Source organism: Rissa tridactyla, chromosome 5 (genome assembly GCF_028500815.1).
Source record: "Rissa tridactyla isolate bRisTri1 chromosome 5, bRisTri1.patW.cur.20221130, whole genome shotgun sequence".
NCBI lineage: Eukaryota > Metazoa > Chordata > Aves > Charadriiformes > Laridae > Rissa > Rissa tridactyla.
Window position 1 is genome coordinate 31,754,170 of NC_071470.1, and position 16,220 is coordinate 31,770,389.

Here is a 16,220-nt window from a genome sequence, read left to right on the forward strand (position 1 = left end):
AGCAGGGGGACACCCCAACAGACCCCCCCTTCAACAAGGGCCCCCTCTGTCCCCCGACTCCCGCACGCACCTCTGCATCCCCCTGCTCTGGAGCAGGACTTGGGCCCCACCATCGTCCCGTCCACGCTGCCAGCCCAGGCAGCGCCTCCCTCCTTTTCCCCACACAAACACCCGCTGGCCAAAACAACTAAAAAATGTGGGTGTTTGGGATTTTCCGCCTCCCCCCTGCAAATCAATTAATACAGCATGATTAAAAGAACGAGCCATTCTGGTTGATCAAACTGATAGTTTTATTTCCACCTGTTAAAAGAACTGTTTGCCTACCAGCAGAGTCCAACATAGATAGGACGGACAGACATGAATACAATTAAATACAGGAAAAGTTGAACTATATACAAGACATACATTTACATTATGAAAAAAAAATCTTTATATTATCTATCACTTCTTGCCAATGTGAAACGTCACTGGAACTCAAATATTTTGGGGGTTTTTGTTTGGTTGTTGTTTTTTTCCCTAAAAAAAAATAAATGCGTGTAACACCATTTAATATTTTTCCATGTACTGAGAGCTTAAAATTCATTTTGAGATGCACAAAATCTGTGGCACTTCACAGGGTACACAAAAGCTAAAAACTTCTTTGTTAAACATTTTATAGTTTGTGGTATCTAAGTTTCAATTAGATCTATTTATTGAGACACAAACTATAAAGTCATATTTACACAGAGGGAGTTGTGCAAAGTCATTTTAGGCTATGGCTCGTACACTGTGAAGGATGCACGGATACGTGACTCGCCCTCATCCCGAGGTAATCCCTTAAATCCCCTTCTTATCGTCCCTCTCGTACAGTAGCCAACCAAGGAAAACTGGCCACAGTTTTTTTTCTACTTTTTTCTTTGTTAAGCTGCTGGGAGAAAGCTGTTTCTGTGGCCCTTAAATATCTTGAGTTGTCATGTTGGGCTGCTTCTCTTCTTGCAGTTAATTCTTCAAGCAATCTTTAGTACTGTTTCATCGTTTCTACAGTTTTTGGGACACAAGTGCCAGTAGCTGTTGTCACCACACTATCCTAAGACTGCCGTAGCCCTTGCTTGTAGTTCGTATTACCAGTGGGAGCGCACCGTAGCTAAAGGTACGTAACATTTTAGCAGTTACCGTATTGCCACACCGCAGAAACTGCTTTTTCCTGGTAACGGGACTGACCAAAGCTATTCCAAACCAGGGTGGGGAAAGCATTGCATTTTTTAAGCAAGCCTTTATGGAACAAAACTCTGTCCCTATTACTACATCCAGAAACATCCCTAAACAACCTAATAAATAAAAAAGACAACTTTACTTTCGGGTTGCAATCTTCAATACAGAACTTGAGAAAGCTAATTAGAAGAGCTGCTTTAATTCCTACCGATCCCTAGGACAGGTTATAGCAAGGACACATCAGGTATCAGTGTTAACTAAACGCGTCCTACACTTGTGCTGCATCAGGGCACAGAATGGTGCTCCTAATGGTTTATCATAAGCCACCAACTGCCAAAAGGCATCCAAGTTTAATTTTGGACTTTTTGTTTGGTTGTTTTTTTTTTTTTTTTTTTTTTTTTATAGACTGAATTTCAACCTTCCTAGATGCAGCTACTGCATATGCGGGTCATAAAATACTGGTTTTAATCATCTCATCTACATTTAGTTACGGTACTCCTGCTTGTATCAGCTCATCTGGGATTCCACATCAGCTCACGGATTTTCGCTGTTAACAGGTTTAAAGCAGACATTTATAACTCGGACCTGGGGAAAAAAAAAAAGTGACTGGATAACAGTGCATAAACCTGTGTATTCCTGCCTTGCTTCCACAGAGGAATTCTCTCTGTATCTCTGTATGTATCTGACTTCTTTTTAAATAAATGCACATTTAAAGAAAGCTGGACAGTCCTTGGCCAAGGGAGATTAAACTTCTCTCTGAAAAAGCTGCCAAGTCAAGATTGCTACCAAACCTCCTTTAAAGCCTCTACTTCCCAAATCCATGGCAATACAATTATTTAATTTTTAATCCTATGCACCAGGCTAAAATCAGTCAGGTGTCAGTACAAACTGAAGAGTTCGGTGAACGCACTGAACTTTAAGCATTACACCGGGTACACTTGATACAGTAAGAAGATTTGTAGGTAGTTTGGTATTCAGCTGACGAGGACAGCATTGAATTTGCTGCTTACTCATCACTAGCAAGCCTAGAGAAGACTATATTCTCCTTAGTTATCAGGAGAGAGCGCTATAGAACAGTAGTAAACTCAAGAGACCATCACATCACACTAGAAAATAAGTTCAGTGTTGTGATTCAAATACAGGAATTCTTGGCAGTTAAAACATTTGAAGAAGTATTTTCACATTGTACACGTTGCGATTTGTCTACGTACTTTAGATCTCATGGAGTTCATAAAGACATCTACAAGTTCAAGCCTTCTGCGTAAAAAAAACCTGACTGCTGATTAACAGCAGGTTATTTTATTGCATTACCCTGGTTGTCAATTTCATATTGATTTACGACAAAACAATCCATCGTTACAAAACTTACCCTCCTTGGGCAAAGATGGTATAGCAGAAAGCAAGATAGTCATGAGCTTCTTAGAGCATAAAAACAAAAGTGTAATGAAATGGCAAGTTGCTCATCTGTATTTTGAAAGGTAACTACTCCATATCTGTATGCAATGGCAGGAATAATTTAAAGAGTAAGAGATAACAAAATACTCAGACCCTCTTATTTAAGCATTAAAAAAGTAGAAGGAAATGGATTAGCTGCTTCCTTTCTGACACAGGCTGCTGGTCTAGTTTAGAGACAGTCACAGATTTAACGTTATAACCAGGGACATAACAAGAAGCAGCTTGGACCATAAAAAAGCTGTCTATATATGTACAAGTTATTCTCCAAAAAAATCAGTTTTATTTGGATGTGTGCACAACCTGCTGCTCTTTACATCTTCAGAGCACTGAAAACATGACATTTTCCCCCAAAATCCAGTTGAGTCTGTCCTGAGAAATCAAAGTACTCATATATAAATGGGATGATACTGTCTGTGAGTGAGTTTCTTCCTACAGGTTGGGCAAGAGTTGGCATTCCTAAGGGAATCACGGAGGCACTGACTGCAGAAGACATGGCCGCATTTGGTTGACACAATCAGTCGTCCACTTTGCACAATCTGGAAGAAAAGAAACCACAACTGGTATTTGGAGCAAAAAATTCAACGTTGCTGGTCTACTGGCACCACGCAAATCACACTTGGAGCATCTGGAATCAGTACATTACTACTAAATAATCAGGAACCCAAAGACTTTTCAGCGCCATCTTGGGAAGCGTTCCTCCCTCTGCCTACACCACTAAGAAATGCCTTTGAGTTACAAGCCAGTTTCACCTTAGATTTAAGGACTGTACTTCAAGCCAGCTGTCTCCAGTGTCCCACACGAGCCAAGAGAGTCGCGCAGCTCACCCTCTGCCCCATTCTCCCTCCAATGAAAAAGAAATGATGACAACATGTGGATCCTTACCTCTGAGTAGCCATCCATGCAAATCGGACAGCTAACGGTACCAGACGGCCTTGTGGGAGAGAGAACAAAACCAGAAAGAACACGCATCCATTAATTTCACCGTGCATTGAGGGCTACCGATACATAAAACATCACGTAACCATCCGACTGCACAGACTAGCCAGGATGCATTTCCTCTGAAGATCCTGTGTACATTTAACTCTCTCAAGCTGTTGCATTTACTAAGTAGTTGGGGTCTCCCTTCCCTAAAGGAAACAGCATCTTGCTTTTCAGCAGGGGCAAGTGCAGTTAGTCACCTGCTCTGTTATTACAAGTCGCAGCAGTCTACAGCGCCGTGCACTGTGCCTATGGCAATATCAACCTTCAGCAATTCATGAATAGGAGCGTTGTAACAAAACCATCTAGCTGTCCTATTCTAATTTACAACATCCCAGCCCAGTAACATACTCATACCAAGAACTCCTTCCTTATAAAATATAGGGCAGGAACATACTAATATGAGGAAATATTAAAAAATAAATTTCTAGTTCAGAGAAAGAAAGACCAACACAGTGGCTGTTACCAACCTGCGGTGACAGATGTACCTGTCCTGCCTCCTGGACAGCTGTATTGCACACACACTTACTAACAGACATAGCTATTCTGCTTAAGGAACGTGTCATACCGTAAGTGCTGAAAAATATTCTCTATCAGGAAGAGAAAGAACTTCCCACCACTTTTATTTACAGATTAATCTGTATTTTACACAATCACAGCAAGCTGCTTTCGTAAGTCTTTACCATAAACACTTGGCTCTATTATGTCGCGGCCCATGCTGAGCAACACTTTGTAATTTATTAAACAGAAACAGAAAGCATGAGATATCCTTCATCATGTCACCTTAAATACAAGCAATGAGCACCACTAACTTCTACCCCTAGTTTCACACACATAATTTAACACCATTAATTCTCCCATTTTTACTACTCAAATTCTTTATGCAGCAGCTATCATACCAACTCAGTAATTAATTACAATTGATGATAACCTTCATTAAGTCTAACACTACACAGTAACACTGTAGACGGCTCTGGGGCAATCTCCAACATCAGTACCTTTTCGTCACTGCTAAGTGCTGCAGCACTGAGTTGTTTTAGCCTTACCTAAACAGAGGAGGAATGCACATTCTTTAACAGAGAAGCTTCAGATTGAAGGAACAAAACATTAATTTTTCATAATAACTAATTAGTGGGATTTATTCGCCTACATACTTAAAATTTTTTAATGAATTTACAAATCCATTGGCAAAATGCACTACATTTTAGAATACTATAAGCCCTTTGGGTGGCATATTTAAGACTTGATACACAAAATTTCCAAGTTCTCCCTTACACTGCTTTCCAGTAATCTAAAAGGCTCAAAGCACACGGGCTTTACCTGTATTTTTTTCCCCTCAAAACACTTTAAAAAGTGTTTATACCACAATTCTCATGTTCTTCATCTTCCCTAGTCACATGGACACCTGATTTCATTCAATTAGTCTAATACATTGTGTCTTATACATTATACATTAATATAATGGATTGCTCCTACAGCAGGAGTTTACCATTCCTCCACAGAACGGGGTCTTTACTGCGCAGGCATCTGGCCCGAAGAGCAAGATCACCATCTCACATACAAACATATCAGAGGCTCCATGACATACATGGGATAGAACAAAACCTGGCCATAACAGTATTACCTCCACAATAACCTCGCAGGTATACCTTGGAAGAATAGTTACTGGTCCAAGAGGAAAAAGGCAGTCAACTGGCACAGTGTATAAAAAAAAGCAGTGAATGAGTAATAGTTTTTACTGGAATTTGCCAGGCTTCTGCCTGCTGGTCTCATGATACCAAGCCTAATCTACACCAATGAAAATACTTCCATATCTAACTCAACTACTAGAGCTTTGCACAAACAGTAAGTGCAATACATTATGAGCTATGGCCTGTGACTAATCCTCCTTCCTTGCCATGCCCCACATTCATCTTTAAGGTGGTATGCAAAGTTGTACTCCTGTCTTGGGCTGGCTTTTTATCCTACAGTGCACACGGTATCATTTAGTCATCACGTGCAATGTGATGTTGTACTTACTGAAAGTGGGAACTAACTAGAATAAGTTAAGACTTCAACGAAAAGCCAGGATATAGCAATAAAACTTAGTCCTGTATGTATAAGAAAAGCAAAATTCAATGTATGGTAGGTGATAAGGCATACATACTTTGAACTCGCAGTTTCATCTTCCAGCGGTCCCAATTCTCGAGACACTTTGTCTGTCACATACACATCATTATCTCTTGGTTCATCTTCATCATCACTACTCAGTACACAGCTGTCCGATTGTCGCTGGCTTCTTAGTCTAAGATTTCTCCTTTGTCGCTGATTCTCTGTAATTTAATTTTGGTAAGTTAGATATAATATTTTTTTATATATATATATATAAAAAAATATATATATCTCCCTGGAACTATCCTTGAAATGCAGTATTATAAATACTCTGTAATGGTTCATATTTTAAATGGACCATATTCACCTGGGTTAAAAGCAATCTTAAACAAACTAGTTTTCTAAATATTAGGGCTGAACATTTCCAGACATTGTGAACATTCTGCTTGCTACATATCGACACAAAACATTTGCTCAATTCACCCTACAAACAGCTAAAACATGATCTTAAAGATTCCCTGGGTCATAAGTTTCATATAGTTACACTACCTGTGAATAAATCACCCCTATAAAGGGAAGCTATCTCTCCCAATTCTTAATAACAGATAATGCTAACGATACTATGTTGAGGAACTGCAACAACCGCTGCATGATATGAGAGTGAGAGAGAGAGAGGACTGAAGTTAAGTTTCCAAGTAGCATGGTGAGGTAGCACATACACAGCAAAAAGGCCTGGTAAAACACAGAAAGCGCTCTGAAGTGATGGAAGAGATGATCGAATCTAAAGATTTAAGTTATGGAGCCGCTATGGGTGCTCACTGCTCTATCCACGTATGACACTGAACTGTTACACTTTTTATCTGTGTTAAACCAAACCTCCCCCAATCAAAGGCAGCTTCTATGAAACGATTCTTTTTAAGAACAGTACTTGGAAATTATAAAAATACTTTAAGCAGCATCTCCTTAGAAATTTTCATTGTCTTCCTCCTGAGTTAAGGTAACTTGAAAAGGAAGTTATACTGCCCAAGACAAAAGCAGATAAATAAATATTTAATTGCCTGCTCCATAACATGCAAAAGTTAAAGAACTGCTGTTTGCATTTTAACAATTAGAAACCACATGCAATAATTATCTCTGCAACTCCAGTGTACATGTAACAATTATCAAGCACTGATCAATTAAAGTTACATAAATAGCCACAAAATGAAAGCTTCTTCCTGCATAAGTATTCAGATACAAATTCTGTTCCAAGTATTTCTTACTTGCTCTGGCTTCATTCAGAACACAGAACAGATTACATTCTAAGTAAGCAGCTAACAACACACTAATACACCTCAGATATAATAATCAGAACAAGATCTGAAAGGTGTAAAGGATTAACTTCTTTATAGCTATAACTATTGTAACACCTAAAGTAGAAAAAAAAATCCACACTTGTTAATACTTGTCAGTACTAAATTTGAGGCGTGTTGGACTAGATAATGAAAGTGAGTACTACGACCACAACTAACTTTCTTCTTTAGTTCCTTCACTACAATACAGGCTAAAAACCCATTTCAACATTTTCTCATTCAAAGCAGATATTCCAGTGTTAAAAGTGCTAATTAAAATTATTATCAACTCTGGGCTTACAGAACTTCTGTATTTGTAAAACAAGAAAACGTATTTTGAGCAGCTTTGATGTATTTTATTTCAGATACTTTTTGCAAGCTCTGATAGTGACTATCAAACACAGGTTGGATCCATTCTCTAAGACACTAGGCAGATACTTTAGCACTGTTCTTTGCCTTTTGGATTTTCAATCCATGATACTCAAGTTCGTTAGAAAAGAAAAGGAAAAAATTAAGTTTAGGACAATTCCATTATCAATTGTAAAAATGTCAACTCACCTTCAACAATCTTGCATCGATATATATGGGAAGGGAGAGAAAAGAAAATACAATTAGACTTTGGTGTGCACACCTAGTGCTACATACAAACACCAGCTAAGCCAAGCATTTACCACAAAACAAGCTAAGAATGGTAGGATATCACTCTCACTTTGATTAAGAATGTTAAAAGCGGTACTAAATTAGCTGCTGCTCTCAATATAAGTGGTTGCTTCTGGTTCTGCTCACACTGCTGCAAAGGGATAGAAATGGAGGCAGCTTAGAAAATCATCTGAACACTCTTCTCCCTGCTCCCCAGTTTCAGTATCCTAGTTTGATTTAGGCTGGAGGAGATTCTTTCCCTCTTTCTCCCCCAAAGAGGCAAATTCAGGTGTGAGATCCATAAACACTTCATATTAGATTAACAGTTGCTAAAGGAAAAAAAAAAAAAATCAACCCCAAACCTGCTGTTGTCTTTGGTGGAACACAGCTGGGGCAATGCAGATTATGTCGTAAAGTCTGAGGCCTTTCCTTGTCAAAGGCTAAGGAACAATCCCAGCAGGATTGTTCCTATGCTATTCCTGCTGCTTGTTTCTGGTTCTGCATGGCAGCAGTGGCATCCCAAAAGTGAGGTTATAATCTACAACATGGATGGCATAAAATAATATTCTAGCTTTAAAAATAGCACTAAAAAAAGTAAATTTTTTTAATACTTCTTGGAGTAAGAAACTGAACAGTTTGAATCATGGTCATGGTTGCACTTGGCATCTCTCTGACAGGAGAACCTTAAACGGACGTTGCACTTCATATTTGTGAAATCAAAGACTGTTATCTCCTTCAATTTTTATTTAAATCGTTGGCATATACCTTTGTTATCTGGAATAGCTTCAACTCTAAATTGCATCTCCTTCTGTTACATTACTCATGACTGGTATGTATCCTCCCCAAGATCTGGAGCAAAAAGCTATTTTAGATTACCCTCTAACCATCTGCAAGTGTACCTCCAGAGCAGCTTCTGTGCCAACCTGTAATGCATGGCTTTCATGCGCTTACAAGTCAACTTTGAACTTAAAACTTACCCTTAAAGCCAGATTCTATCAGGGAGCACAATACAAACTTAATTTGACTACAAGATTTAGCTAAGTGTGCTATTCACTACTCACCACAACAGAATCATTGTGAGTTAGATCAACAACTACAGGATCAGAAGATTCACACGTGAGATCTACGACTTCTTCACCAGCTTAAAAACACAATGTTAGAGTCAAGATCAAAGATTGCAGAGGAATAAAATTGCCTGACACTATGTACCAGACTCCTCTCTTCAGGAACGTAACCAAGATTTCACTCAAGCTTTGCCCTCAACAGTCCACGTAGAGCATTACCATCACTGTCTTCTGCAAGTTGCCATACGAGAGGAACAGCAGCTGAGCTCCTCACACAGTTCTGTTGTATGACAAGAGCTTGTGGGAGGTACACAGCAAGAGGTTATTCATCTGACATAGGAGAATGTTTATCACACAAAATAAAACGTCAATCATAGAGGATATAATAATTTTACAGTACCATGCTGTAAATGTTCCTGTCTTGTGTCTTGTCTGACCTTTCATAGCCAAATGCACAGCAAAAACTAAAAAAGCCATATAATTACCTGGACACCAACAGTTACTTTTAAGCTTTCCTAGGATTTCAGAAGGCAATTTAAATATTTATTTAAAACCTCAAGGAGGCTTTTAAAATTCTGACACTTTTTGTAAAAACATACTGACCAAGCACTGCCTCTACCTTAGGGACAGGGCATGACTAATGATAAACTTTTAATTATCTTCTTAAAACTTGGGAGTTTCCAAACTTAGTTTGCCATTATCTGTAGTGGCAGCTGCACTAACTCCCAGCTCATCAGAGTAGACATTCAGATGTTTCAGCAGCACTTGAGTACCTTTCTCACACAACTAACCTATCACTAGTGTTGAACGTATCGCATCTCAGTAACAAACTAAAACAGTTGTCAAGAGCCTTGTTGTTTGTAGATGCCATAGTAGACACTTTCTAAAATCAGGTTTCCCTTCCTTTCCAGTGAAGAGCCTAGCAACTGGCCAAAATACAGGTTAAGTGGGACCTCAACCCTCTAGAAGCAGTTTATGTTGTTCTAAGTTAAAAAGAAAGCTTACCACTTTCTTCAAGTTCTATAGGCTCTGCTTCTGAAGCCATTTCTGTGGTAGAAGCCATCAACCTGTTTCGTTTCCGAGCTTGCCTAGAATTAACTGCTCCTCCACGGCGCTTTCGTTGAGTCTAAGAGGGAACAAAGCCTTAGCAGTTTCTTTCGGAGTAATATTAACATGGCCCTCATCTTTGCAGCACCAATGAAAGCACACAAGGACACATAAAACACTCCCCTGAAAGGCTGCAATACGCAAAGAATAGTGACATGGGTCATTCATACGTGAACGTGTCACATCAAGGAAAAGACATCACCCCAGATCTCTTACCAGTTGGGTCACACAGTAAAAAACATAAATGCAAATGAGAAAACTAGTTCACAGTTATATAATTTTCAGCCAACCGTTGGAATCAGTCTGACTTAAGGCTTTTACTCACATTGTAAGCATTTCTGAACTATTGCTAGCCTCTAAAGAATCTTAAGTATCGCAGAAAATTAAGTTACATGAAGTTCTAATATGCTTATGCTCCACTGTCTTTACTACAAACTCTTAAAAATGTTTATAAAGGTACCGTAAACAACATATTTTAAGAATCAGGTTCACATCGAGTAGTAAAATACTTACTGTGCTCATGCTGTTTCTTGATCTAAAACTACGGAATGAGAGGTACAAATACCAAAAAATTAATTGCAAGAAAGCCAGAAGTATCAATTCCTTATATTCCTTTAGGTAGCACACTGTTAAAAAATCCAGATTTCTGAGGGTCTGAGAACCTTCTGAGGTCCTTCCAAACCTAAAAGAAAAGGAGAGAGAAGATTACCTAACTGTAATGCTTCTTCTCTTAAATACATCTCCTCTCCAAGATTCCAATTCCCTAGTCACCAGTTTCTGTCCAAAGCTGGAGGGGAAGTCCCAGAGTTTGGTATTTGGGCCTCAGACACCTACAGCTGGGCCTGAAGCTTCAGTCATTCATACCCATTTCCTAAACTAAACACCAGAACAAGCTAGTTTGTTAACCAGCTAGAAAAATACTAAGGAATCCCAATTACGTTTAACTGAAAAACAAACTGAAAAACTGCAGAAACGTCTTCCTGATACTGACCTTGATCTACCCTGCAGAGACCAGCACACAGGCTATTAACCTATTACTCTGAGATTAAGAAATACTAAGACCACACAGTAGGATGGAACAGCACTAGTAGTCAATCAAAACCTTGAGTTAAAGGAAGCCTGACTGATTTTTTTCCCTCTTAAAACTTTCTTAAATAACTTATTTTCTTAAGAGACCCATTAATACTGAATTGTGACATAACTAAAACAAAACCTGCTTGAGAAAAATCCTTACACTAAGCTTGGTACTTTTACTAAGCCCAAAGATGTATTTACGCACAGTTTTAAGCAACGTAATAACCACTCATCAATTCTCTCCCATTTTTTTCCATTTTAAAACTGGTACTGGATTGCAAAAGCTAAAATGAAAATCAACACGTTTGTGGTTTTTTTTTCTTCCCCGACTTGGACCACTTGCTATATTCCAGACTTAGTGATCAGAGAGACCACAGGCAGACTCTGGTCACAGTAGATGAAATTTTCAGAACTGTTATACATAACTCCCTCTCCCAATATGAGCCTAATAATCTTTGATAGCTTTAAGATTTTTTTTAAGATATTTTTTTAAAAAAATCTGAACTTACATGTATAGTTTCTCAAGAGCTTTTCTCACAAATGTGAGCAATAGCCGTATGTTCTCACCCGGAATGTTCAATACTAAGTTTTCTATCAGAGAAAGCTTTGAACCGACTTTCAGTCTCCCACTTCATCAGTACAGGACTCACTTACGCGACCATTTTCATAGCATTGTGTGTCCAGGTAATGTGAGTTTTCTTTACACACTTCACCCCACTGTTCTTAAGGTCTAGATTTCATTTCACCTGTTAAGGAAGAAAGCTTTTCTGCCAGCCTTGCCAACATTCTTGGGAAGATCCTATTTTACTCACTTCACTGAATTTTTGGAATAGAGAAGAACAACGTTTAAGACCACACCTAATTCTGCACTCATATAAAACAAACCAGAGAAACTGTTCTGTGAGCACATTTTCTAGGTGCTATAGGAGTTCCTCACTTGATATGATTATTATTCATAGGGTTTGGTTTTGGAGCTTTTTGGAGACAAGGGGAAGAGGGAGGTGAAGCAAGGAGGACACATAGCATGAGAGATGTGGGGAAAGGGAGAGAATCATCCCTAAACCTAGCACATATGCTCTTTCAAACTAGTTGCTCAAAGACAAGCTGCCATCTTCATCTAACAGCTACAACTGAAACTGAAAATAACTCAGGGAGAGCAGTTTTCTGCACACAGCAGGAGGAAGATCAACACTGATCATCATATGAGGTGTATTAATAAGTTATGCCATTAGGTTCTTTATAAGTTTATTTCATCAAGAAAGTCAGGTGACATTTTCTTTAATTCTCCTCAGATATGGAATTGGAAAAAAATACTTGTGGACATTAACTGGGAAATGTCAGTTGGTACACACACCTGAGGATTAAAAAGAAATAAACTTTACACAAGCTTACTTTAAATTACAAGTTGTTAGAATTGTTTTTAAATAAAACCTGTTAGAGCAATCTAATACACTGGTGTATCTGCATTGCTGAAAGATAGCAAAAAAAGAAGTCTGACATATTCACTAGACAGCATGGTTTTGGATGTAAAACACCCAGAAGGGTTCACAAGATGGATTTAGCACTGAATAAAACCCAGTGCAATGGTATGTTCACAAAGTATCTTTAGAAAGGGTTAAAAATGTGTCAGGCAGCAAGCACCTGGGATGACTTCAAACATAAAATGTTGCATAGATTCTCTTTGGCCGCAAGTGGCTTAAGTGCCAAAGAAAAGCTATCACAAAGAAAAAAAAAAAAACAACAACCAAATAAAAAGAAAAACAAATAAACAACAAACAAACCAACCTTAAATTTGAAAATTATGGTGAAAAGAAAACCAAAGTAATACACAATAGAAGACCTGTAATGCCAACACCACCTTATCCATGTTAAATATTCACACACCACTTCAACAAGACACCAAGGAACAGATTTATAGGATTACTATGACATATCTCAAAGGATCTAATATCAGACATCACAGCCAACACAGGACAGAGCCGCTTCTTCAACTAAGTGACAGGGAATACTGTCACTATTTAGATCGTTTAATTTTCAGAACCTTACAACTTCGGCATTAGGCTTTCTTTATACTTAATACAGAGAGTATACGTAAGGCACAAGTGTTCTATCTGCTAGAGGCTCATATCTTAACCTCTTTAAAAGCTTCTGAAGAAGAAGGAAGTTGAGAATGGATACCCATAGGGAAGCTCATCATTGTAAAACCATCTTAAATCATCATAAACATGTTCATCCGTATCAACAAGAGGAGAATCACGTTTATAAAGAAAATCAGACTGCTGGAATTTATTAAGACTATGGAAGGGGTCTCATGATCCAGCAACTTCTTTTTTTTCTTGTAAGAACAAATCTCTTCTGTGGGGCTATAGATTTCCACATGTTATTAGCTTCCTTGTGAAACTTCACTGAAAGCTAATTACCAGAACTGTAAGATTAGGTAGCAAAAATGAGGCAAAGATTACTTTCTTAAATACACCACAGATCAAGTTAGTAGCGCACAAGAACAGAGGTAAACAAAACAGTTCCAAGTTTTGCACTTTTGGAGACATATTCATCAACAGGAATTCCTTAAAGATTTTCAAAACCTCAGGACCACCCAATTCAATTATAGGATCCATTATACAGGACTGGATAGCCCAAATTAAGTGATAAGGTTTATATGCTCCTCCTCCAGCAGTCACTATGAAACCCAGCACCAAGACTAGATAATACAGAGTTACCGCATCAACCTTCTGCATTCATACATCAATTCAAAATTCTAGAATTATGATTTTTTTAAAAAATGTAAAAAAAATTTTAAAAAAATTGAATGTGAACACTTAGCAGATCAACTTAGCAAGCCAACAAATACCTTTTTAACTTTCGCAAACTTTTTATTGCATTACTGCAGGATGACACCATACCAGAAAAAGCCACTCCCCCTTCCTCTCATATGCAGAGCTCTACTCATGCAGTTTTTGTTCCTGTCATTTAGTTCTCACAAGGGCTTAAGTAGTGTTGTCCTCATAACAACAAAGTTCAAGGTTTATTCTAGCTAACTTACTAGCATTTTAAGGACTATATCCACCAGCCTTTCCCTGTACATGTACATACTTGAGAAAAATAAAGGTCATCTAAATTAAAAATGTTTATGCTAGGAGTAAAAGAAAAATTATGACTATGAGAATCGATAGTCTCCTGTTAAATCTTTTCCTCTATAAAAAAGTTCACATTTTCACTCAGTTCAAGTTGACCTAATTTAACATGTTTGAATTACAACTCTAAAAACATGGATTCTCTAAGCAACATAAACTGAAAACTTGTCTTATACCACTCTGAAAACTAAGTTTTAGTCTCCCACATGCTTAGCATGAATTGAGGCAAATTAGCTTAGGCAAGAAATAGACATTTTTACCATGTCTCACAAACGCAAACAAAACTTTACTTCATAATGATCCTAACCATTACAAATACACTAAAGTAACTATTTGAAGACAGCAATAATATCAGTCTAAATGTTTGGCACGTGCAAGACACAGGTGACAAAACCAGTATATATTTATTGCATTTGCCAAAACATGCTATGCTATGCCTTTAAGACTTTGCTTCTCATTTCCACTCGTAAGACCTCTCTGCACTCGCAACAACAGGAAACACAGCATCAAAGATACAAACATGTATAAAAAATTTTTTCTGCAGTCAGAAGATGCACATACCGACCACAAAGTGCAAGTCTTAAATTTTTTTTATCACAGGAAACAGTAATGTATCACTTTACTCTTTCAAAACTTTCCTACCGTGTGTATTTGCAGTATCTTTAAAGATGTTCTCATTTTTTCAGATGCACAACTTTACTGAAAACAGATGCTGAGTCTATTACATTTTATCCAAATTAGGTCAAGCAGTCCCATTCTACAAAAGCTTGGTGAGAGGCACTACAAGAATAAAGATGAGAGACAAACAGCCTACCATGGAGATATAGTAGCCTACCTACTCTAAGTAGCTACATCTACAGAGGAATAAAATGTATTTTTATAAGCAGCCTAACCAAAAACCAAACAAAACAAAGAAGCTAGGAAAACACTCAGAAAACAAAAACAAAACACACACAAAACTTTCAGTTGGCCAGATGTTCTATTTCAGAAACAACAAAGGTTAAGATTGGCCAGAAGAAAAGCTCCTCATTGCCCTTACGTGCGAAAGTTTCTTTGAGAGAGGCTACAGCTTACTTTCAATAGTCCCCAAACCAGATACAGAAGAATGGAAAAAGAAGTTGAGCGTTTTCACGTCCTGTAATGGAGGTGTAGGGGGACGCTGAGGAAGGAGAAGCGTTCCCTCCACTCCCACTGTCACACAAAATGGGAGGACAGACCAACAACTGCAGGCAGCTGCATCTACTGCGTGCAGCGAGCCACGGCTGCTCCTCCAGAGGAGAGGGGGAATGCCACCGTCTCCTCTCCAGCACTTTTCTCTCAGACGCTTCAGGGCACCCTCTGAACGGCCCTGGCAGCAAATGCAGTTTACGACCCAGCGAGCACCGCAAGAGGCTGAGCAGCCCGTCCGCAAGGGCCGGCTAGTCTCGCTCCCGAGGCAATACGGGGCAGAAGGCGGCCGCAGGCCCAGCTGTCCCCCGGACCCCAGCGCTGCCGCCCGGCGCCGAGGGGAGTCGCCGCGTCCGTCGGGGAGGGCAGGATCGGCCGGGGCCGGCCCTGAGGGCCGGGCAGCAGGACTGGCAGGCCCCGGAGGCCCCGGAGGCCCCCGGAGCGGCGGAGACAGAAAAATAAGAATAAGACAGGGCCGGGGGAAGCGGGACACGCCGCCCGGCTCCCCAGGCGGAGCGAGGGCAGGCCGGGGGCAGCTGAGGGACGCCCCTCAGGGCTGTGCCCCCACTCCGCGCCCGGGGGAAAGGGCTCGGGTCACCGTCCCCTCCCCGGAGAAGGGGCAGCGCCGGGGCGGCCCCGCCGCGCAAGGCCCGGCTCCGCGCACCGGCGGACGAAGCCCCGTCTCCCCCCGCTCCCCTCAGTGCCGGCCCGGCCCGCCCCTCCCCCACGGCGGCGGGGTGCGGCCGCCTTCCCCCGCTCCCCTCCCGCCCCTCACCCGTCGCCCGCCGCCCCGGGCGCCTCAGAAAGGCAGGGCGGGCCCGGGGGCGCCGGTGCGGCTCCCGGGCGCCGCTCCCACCCCCGCGACCGAGCCCCCCCGGCCTGCAGCACTCACCCTCAACACCCGGCCCGGCAGCGGCGTCCGGCAACGCCCGCCTCCGCTCTCCCGCCATTGGGCGGATCGCCACCCTACGGCTCACCGAGTGGCCGCC

At 40.3% G+C, this 16,220-nt stretch overlaps 1 protein-coding gene across 6 annotated transcripts; it reads right to left on the bottom strand.

Moving 5' to 3' along the window:
* Positions 1 to 266: 266 nt before the first annotated feature.
* Positions 267 to 16,212, bottom strand: RNF4 (ring finger protein 4). Of its 6 annotated transcripts, XR_008466585.1 has the most exons (10): positions 11,585 to 11,676; positions 10,370 to 10,538; positions 9,755 to 9,875; positions 8,969 to 9,046; positions 8,747 to 8,826; positions 7,605 to 7,614; positions 5,771 to 5,936; positions 3,529 to 3,577; positions 2,947 to 3,182; positions 267 to 1,776 (listed from the first exon to the last, which is right to left on the bottom strand). XR_008466585.1 is itself a non-coding variant. In XM_054202790.1 (9 exons), the coding sequence occupies exons 2-9, from the start codon at positions 10,376 to 10,378 to the stop codon at positions 3,033 to 3,035; spliced, it is 663 nt and encodes a 220-aa protein (XP_054058765.1). In that variant the 5' UTR covers positions 10,379 to 10,538; positions 16,124 to 16,212; the 3' UTR covers positions 267 to 3,032. The 6 variants fall into 6 exon arrangements, 5 of the variants coding, with proteins under 5 accessions (XP_054058765.1, XP_054058767.1, XP_054058763.1 ...); XM_054202790.1 differs by lacking the exon at positions 11,585 to 11,676 and adding an exon at positions 16,124 to 16,212 and having other exon boundaries at positions 267 to 3,182; XM_054202792.1 differs by lacking the exon at positions 11,585 to 11,676 and adding an exon at positions 16,007 to 16,110 and having other exon boundaries at positions 267 to 3,182.
* Positions 16,213 to 16,220: the final 8 nt, after the last annotated feature.

Coding starts and splice junctions, on each gene's coding strand:
- RNF4 (XM_054202788.1), bottom strand. Junction 9,047..9,754: donor TATAGAACTTGAAGAAAGTG/GTAAGCTTTCTT, acceptor ACCTCCCACAAG/CTCTTGTCATACAACAGAAC. Junction 3,183..3,528: donor GCATGGATGGCTACTCAGAG/GTAAGGATCCAC, acceptor CTTTTCTTCCAG/ATTGTGCAAAGTGGACGACT.